This window comes from Channa argus, chromosome 22, assembly GCF_033026475.1.
Source record: "Channa argus isolate prfri chromosome 22, Channa argus male v1.0, whole genome shotgun sequence".
Taxonomy (NCBI): Eukaryota; Metazoa; Chordata; class Actinopteri; order Anabantiformes; family Channidae; genus Channa; species Channa argus.
Window position 1 is genome coordinate 4,337,449 of NC_090218.1, and position 8,257 is coordinate 4,345,705.

At 36.2% G+C, this 8,257-nt stretch overlaps 1 protein-coding gene across 1 annotated transcript in view; it reads right to left on the bottom strand.

The window, feature by feature from the left end:
• vps37d (VPS37D subunit of ESCRT-I) overlaps positions 1-1,533 on the bottom strand; it is a 33,023-nt gene extending 31,490 nt beyond the window's left edge. The window contains exon 1 of the mRNA XM_067492053.1: positions 1,284-1,533. Within this exon, the coding sequence (XP_067348154.1) occupies positions 1,284-1,406 (123 nt within the window). The 5' untranslated portion in view covers positions 1,407-1,533. The remainder of the gene's footprint in view (positions 1-1,283) is intronic.
• Between the last annotated feature and the right edge of the window lie 6,724 nt (positions 1,534-8,257).

Sequence of the window (8,257 nt, forward strand, 5' to 3'; positions counted from 1 at the left end):
TAATGCTCAACTAAGTAGATGTTAGCACAGTCACACTGAGAACAGTGAGCATTATGATGACTAACTCATGTTATGTTTCACTGCACCCACTGTTGTTATCACCCCACCCATGACTGTGAAAGCCATGCAATTTCAGAGCCTGCTAATTCCTGACAGAGATGGTATTTTCTGTTTGAGCATCTCCAAATAAAACCAAGTCAAATGATGTGGATTATCTTTAACTTGCAGCAACTATGGTAACTATCACTGAAGAAACCAGCTGAGATTGTTGGACGGCATTTGGTTTTCTTAAGTTTCCTGAAACATTACCAGTGTTTGATGCAGGCAAAGAAATTGACAGTTATGTTACACATCCCATTCCCTTCTAATTAACAACTCGTTAATTGCATTATTTCCACATGGTTACAGCAAGCCCTGAAACATGACATGGAGGGTACTGCACGTGAAATTCCTTTATTGCATTCTCACAATTTCTAGTCGTCATCTTTATTCGCAAGCCTTCACATACAAAATAATGCAGTTTTAGGTGTTTTGTGAAAATCATTAACTCGTCTTTAATTCGGCGCAAATCCAGCGTGTCAACAGACCGGGTTTTGCAGTAAAAAATTTACATTTCTGATTTGAATCTGATCCTGCAAACTAACTAGAAAACCTGTAGTGGCAAGAAAACTGAGAACGACTAGTTGCGAAAGTTGGAATTTTAATCAAAAAGGTAATGCTGTATCTACTTAGTTAATGCCGATGTGAATAACATTCCATGAAAACTAAATGTTTTCTCAAGTCATCATCCGCCTCGTGTACAGGACCCCAAGCAGATAGAGAGATGCTCCATTGCCAGATTCTTAAACGGAGTTCGGTGGAGAGACTCAAACCACGTAACTGCGCGTTTCGGGGGTTTCAAAACCTCTATGTGATGCTTCCTGGGCAACAAGAACGATTGTAGCAATAAATACCTGTTTGGATAGAGAACACGCAGAAATGGCCGTTTTATCATCGCTTCAGAAACTAATAATCAACCGCAAATATTAGAAGACCGGGATTTGTGGGAAGTCCACCAGCACTCGCCACGCAGACAATCGATGAGCCATGGAGAGCGGATTTGCGATACACAGTGCGCGTTAATTGTGATGATCAAAAACACAGAAACGCTCAATTTCACACGAAAAACGCAAAGACTGAAATCAAAGGAAGCACGGCGTGATGAGAGAGACGAGATTAGACAAAGCGTTGATCCAGTGCAAATTGCTCACGGCACTTTGGGTAACAGAGGATACAGTACCCACCTTCTCATTGAGTCCAACGATTTGGTCCATTTTGTCGTCGTTTTGTAAAAGCTCCTGCAGCTCACTTGTGCTTAAAGCCCTGTAGCCGTCAGGACAAGTGCTGGACTCTTTCAAGTTGGACATTTTATTCCTTCTTATTGCGGCTGAAGACGGTTTGAAGACATAAAGTCCGCACAGCGGTTACATCTCGCTCACGTTGGAATGCGATGCGATCAGCCCGCATGTAGCGCCAACAGCCTACGGTTAGCCGTTACACTTCCGGTACCCAACTTCAAAATAAAACCCTGTCTCTTAAAACACCTACTACTATTAATATTAATAATCATTATTAGTAGTAGTAAAGTGCCTACCTACTGACCATATATTGTATTTAACCAGTGTGAAAAAGAATTTCATTTAATTTTCTAACGTCCTTTAGAGCCACAAAATCAAGTGTTGCTGAATCAAAACAGATACTGTTTTAAATGTAAAGGAGATATGAGGCCCACTGACTAAGTCCATGTTCACTTCACTTATTATAAGATAAGAAAAGGTGTGTCTTTTTTTAATGACAGCCCTGTGAAGAGTTCAAATAAACTACATTTAAAGAATATAATACTTCTATTATTGTACATCTAATATTATACTTGGTTCCTTTGCGAATTGCATGCTACTAATTATTTACTCTATATGTCTGTCTATCTGTCCTAGTTCCTGATCATCTCCCCAGGCTTTAATAATGTTTATTTACTGCTGAGTCTTTGTTGACCAAAAACACTTTAATAAAGATAAAACTTGAATCTTTATTGTTAACCAAATGCCATGTATCAAACATCTTCCATAGCATTGACAACGGGATCATCTGCTTCATTGTCAACTCATCACTCTTTTGAAAAACACATCACAGATGTCACGAAGGTATAGCATTCTTCCTTCTCTGAATTTGTCAATTCTTAATATGGTCACATGCAAAAAATGGCATTCTTCACATCCACTCTCTTTCTTACCACAGCTCACTAAAACTCTGGTGAGTCTAAAATCCTGAAACTATAGGAACTTAAAAAGTTTAACACATAACACAAATTCAGTGACTCATTATTCTATTTAGGTCGGACAACCATCTGGACATTATTGCTAAAACTCTTTGAACTTGTACCATCTTATCGGATCCTTCAGCTACTAAGCCATCTCTAACAAAAGCGTAAAGTAATTGATTCTTATCAATGAAAGAGCCAGACATCCATGAAACTCTACATCAACCTAACCTAAACCTAAACAATGAAACATAAAGAAATCTTCTGAGCCTGTAGTTCCTCAGTGTTTATTTTAAAATCTTATTATTCCTCTTACAGTTTTCAACTGTTATCACTAAATTAAGTAGCATTTGATATACTTTCCTCTCTTTAAAGCTTTTTGTGATGATAAAATTGTGAAAAACATTCATTTCTTATTTGCTATAAGATATTCCCCAAATGCTTCTTTAGCTCTTTTCAGCCCTGAGTGGATTTCCCTTGATTGTGCCTCCCATATCACCTTTTGAAGTATTCAAGTCATTATTGTAATTATTTCAAACCAGTTTTATGATATTTTATGTGCACAGGGCATCAGGTTGTGTAGAACACTTCCACCTTTAATAGCAGCTCTGGCAGAGTTATGAACAATCTGCATATATGGGGGGTGTTGTTAAGGAAATTACAGACTTTAATAACAATACAATGCAAGTTGAATTTAGATAGGATGTGGTGTGTTAGGTATATTTAAGGTGTTTTGCAAGTTTAAATACAAACTTGTGATGTTACTGTAGAAGTGGCAAAAAGTAAATGTAACATTTCAGATAGGAGGGAAAGCTAATTAGTCAATATGTCTCACAATTATGTCTTCTCTGTCTGCACATATATTTTTTATTTTCTGAAAGAAATACCACCAGGGCTGCTGTGTGTTATTTGTCTTTGCTTTGTTTTAAATCTTGTATTTGTATTTATTTTACTGCATTTCTGTTGCTTCCTGCAACTTGTCGGAGACTTTGCATTTTCTGAAACATTGTATTGAACAGAACATCTTCATACTTCTATTTGATGTAAAAAAAAAAATGCAGGTTCTGTGATTCACCTTATTTTGCATGTGCACCCAGCTGTGACACAAATGCAAAGGCATGTTTAATCTGTCATTCTAGTAAAAGAACACAAGATTTAAAATTGAAATTGTCAATGCATTAAAAAACTTACATTTATTTACATTTAAATAAATTAAATCTATCGGGTATCTGAAGTTCTTAACTGCAGCCAAACGTCTTTGATTTCTGCTCACACATTTTGTCAAGCTAATACTTTTAGCTTTAGCATAACTTCCGTTTTAGAGTTTTTCATCATTAAAGTCCTCTCGACCAAAGATTTTCTACAGAAAGACCGAAAGCGTTAACACAGCTACCTTATGAGAACCGTGACGTAAATTGTTCTTTTGCCAGACTTTGTCACAAGACATCAACCTTAAAACTATCCCCACAAACTATCCCCATGCCATTTGAACCAGCGGCCTTCTGTATCCCAACCCAATGCTCTACCACCGAACCACTGAGGAGAAAAAATTATAATAAAACCTATATTAAAATACAATGTGTCTTTATGGGAAACAGTTTTGTTGTGCACAAATGCTAGCATTAAAAAATTCATAGTGAACTTATAGTAAAGTGTTACCACAATAATCATTTTGATGTTATTTATTTTCCCATTTTGCACTAATAATATAATGGTTAAGCAGTAACACAGACTATAGTATAGAATGAGTTTCATGCATTTATACACAGATTTCAAGAGTCATTTACCTATTTTGTATATTTTATGGCACATGTCATCTATCCTAAACTGAGACCCTACATTTAAGCCCACATGTATCCATTTAACATTAGGAGCAAGAGAAGCAGCAACTGACAATGTTTTATCATGTGGCCTGTGTGAGAAATTATTAAACATATCTTGGTCACCCAATTATTAGCTGAGGGTATATGTTTTTAATAAACATGGTCCAAATTATTTTGCAATACTTCTTCAAGCATGATCAACCTACGGCAGAAGCTAACAGGGTATAAGTTGCTTTATAGGTTTTTGCAGCCACCAGGGGGCCTCCAAACCATCCAGCATGAAAAAGAAAGCGAAAAGGATTGAGATTAGAGATAAAATAACTAAAACCATTTCGAACTTGATTAAATTCTGTGTATCACCACCACCAAATCACACATATGCATCACAGCCTGTCAATGTATGCAGTAACTAAATATATTTCCTGAAGTACTCCAGCTAAGCATACTATGAAACTATGACTACTACATACTACATTGGTCTTCCTCACTACTGCATTTCAAAATAATTGTTTGTCAGCTATATTTACTGGCTTTAAGATGTTAGCAAACACGCACATGCACGCACACACGCGTGCGCACACACACACACAGGCACACACAAAAAAACAACAAACTTATGACCTCTCACGGAAAAACAGGAAAAAGGGCCTCAGATGTCAGTATGTTCTCATTTCAACCAAACTGGCAGAGACAGAATTCTATGAATTATTTACCCCTCCTCAGTCTCTTGCAATGACAAACATTTTCAAATGTCAATCCTCCAGTGTCCATCATTTCCCCTCAGACTTTCCCTCCCGGACTTTCTATGTGAGTAAGTTGACCTTCCCTACCCACTCACCCACCTACCTGTTCCCTTTTCTCCATAATTGTTGTATGTCCTTCATGCTGTTGAATCCTTGTCAACCCCCCAATTATGTGTTCTGTCCTTCTTTACATATCTGTTTGTCCCTTCTTTGTGTTTTCTCTCACTGTCATTTGACCTGCCTGTGTATTATCTGCATTTAGGTCCTGCATGCTTGTGCTCTGCACACCCACTGTGATGCTAAGCTTCCCTGACGTATTCACTTAAATATAAGTTTGAGAACTGAAGATGTCAAATAATCAGTTAAAAAAAAAGATTAGAAAAACATTTCAACACAATGCATATTTTGCATATTGATTTAGGTATGCTGTCTTGGTTTATGTCAAACTGTATGTCATGTAATTATTATGTCAAAGTAATTACCAAGTACCAGCTTGATATGGGAAATGTTCACATGGGTAGTATGTGGAAACTAAACATCAAGTGCTGAAATAATTATTTGGAAATCCATCTTGCAGAATTTGTATAACTATAAGAGCTACAAACAGGAACAGTGCATACAAACAGGAATTTTACATTCATTTACATTCATTAACATTCATGATTATTACACAGAACTAACAGGTAGGTTTCCAGGTGATTACTATAACTCAGCTACTATAGAGTTAAGTTCCACATTATTAACTATGTATTTTTGGTTCTATTTTCCCAGCTATATCCAGCTGTTATCTGCTTATTTCTTAGTAATTGCATGACATTATAATTATTATTTTTATATATCAGCATTACCCTGGTAAATTGTAAATACAAAAAAAAAATTACACCACTATTACGTAGTGATTATGGCAATATTACACACTAGATACATTGTTATTAGACAGATATTAATTAGATATTAATAATGATACCTTGTTATTTCCACACTGTTACCCCACTATGACCCTGGTACTATCAAGATGTAATGTAAGGTGCTACCCTTTCATTTTTTGTTTTTCCACTAATCATCTCACAATTCAGTTTTATCTGGGGGTTGGACTCACTAGCGAGCACTAAACTATATCTAAATTAGTTAAAGCTAGTTCCACCTTTAACAGTTCCAACAGTAGAATGCTGCTTACAGCAAGTATAAACAGCTTAATAGGTATCAACAGTAATAACTATATATGTAATAAGTATCAACAGCCTAATAACAGTATATTACTCCTACAAGCAGTGGCTCAATAGGGGCGGCAGTGGCTCAGTTGGTAGAGTGCCTACCTACTGACCATAGGGTACTGACCACATGTCGAAGTGTCTCTGGGCAAGACACTGAACCCCCAACAGCCCATTCCCATGCCCAGCCGTGCAGTGCTGGTCCCAAGCCCGGTAGAATTTGGGGAGGGTTGCGTCAGGAAGGGAATCCGGCGTTAAAAAAAACAAACTCTGCCAACTCAACAATCAATCAAATGATCCGCTGTGGCGAACTCAGAGGATAAGCAAAAAGGACAAAAACAAACAAGAAGAAAAACATCCTAACAACCCATTTTTTCACAAGATACATACAATTGAGGTATGTTTTACAATAATATCTCAAATTTAGTAGGACTTGGAATGCAGGACATGTACCTTTAAGTGAATATTTTATACTTTTGCGTTGGTACTTTTACTTACTGTATTTAATACATGAGTACTTTTCCTACCACCGATCTTATGTTACCTCACTTTCACTGTGAGATTTGACTGTTAAACAGTCTGGAAATTACCCCAGGTTTGGTTTCTGATTGTATGGTTGGCAGCAGGAGACTCAAATCATCACTTTTGCTGACTGTTGCAGCAGCTGTTGCCAAACTGTGGTTGTGCGCATAAACTCTGGTTTCAGCAGACAAGGAACTCGTTCTGTTTTGTAGATTGAGGAAATGTACCGAGGACAAGTCAGCCATGAACAAAAAAGGTTGCCTTTCCGAAAGAACAATATGTTTTTGTTGTCAAGTGGTGCACAAATATCCCTCCTTTCTCAGAACATTTGAACCATCATTTGAAGAAACTTACTGAATCTTGAGCTCTTTTTGAATCTGGAAGAAGGGGTTTCAAGAATCTGTGGGTACGTTTTTTTTTATTGGTGAAAAAGTTTATAGTTGTCATAAAAACCACCCTATAGCCACTATGCATGATATGGGTCATTTACAAATGTTATACCTTTAAATTGTATTTAAATTACTTTGTATCAGTTGCAAATTTAATGCAGCAGGTCACGTCCTTATGATCTGTCCAATTACTTCAGAAGAGAATGCCAGTTTGTACAATTTACTAAACATATACTTCAGGAATTACTATAAGTGAAATTCAGCTAGAACTTGGAGAACAGGCTAGAAAGTAAAAACAACCAAACAAAAAGATTTAGAAGAATTATTTTAAAAATAGAAATGCTTTATTTATTGTAGAACAAAGAATGTATTTTTTAATAGTGTTGTTACAGTGGACCTTTGTAAAGGGCAGAGTTTTTAAAAAATGTAGATCAGTGCTAAAACTATTTAATAACAGGAAGACCATGAACTAGTCTGTAATGATGTATATGTTTTTCAATGAACAGTGAATGGGGCAAAACATATTTTATGTGGATGTTTTTGACACTGATAAATAAGAGAAATCAGATGTTAAATACGAGATGAATTGTTGGTTTTGTGGGAATGTTTTTAACAATAATCTATATAGAATATATACAGACTTTTTCCATTAGAGTCAGCTAGGCCAGTGTTTTGTATCTTCAAGTCACACATGGATCAAATAACACAGCTAAAGTTTCTTGGATCAAATGTTAAACCAAGCAGATCCTGTTAATCCAGACTGACATGGCACTATGCTGCTTCACTTTTACATACTTTGCCCAATGTCAACTTTGATTGGCTCCAGACTCTGAAGGAAACGTATACATGATGCCTGAATAGATGCTTCCAAAAGTTTTTTGCTGTTTCCAAGATTAATTTAGAACAAATACAGGAAACATTTCACATTTACAATTTGGTCTCACTACAAATTTCCAAAATATTTCCGAACACAGAACATTTCAGCACATAAGAAATGGAAGTCTCCATTTGGCAAGTCTTTATTGCAGAAGAGTTGTTGAGTTAAATGAGGGATCAAGTCGTTTAAATCCCCTATTATTCAAGTAAAGGTAATTCATTTACTTGAAAAATAAAAACGAAGAAGCACATCATGCGAGCATAAAAATGACATATTTAAAAGAAAAGGGTTCTTGTTTTTGCACACATTTGATTACAGTCATGATCCTGGTTTGTTCTGAATGTCAAAATTAATAGAACAGCAAAATGGTGTAAAAACGTTTAACTTTTTCTTATA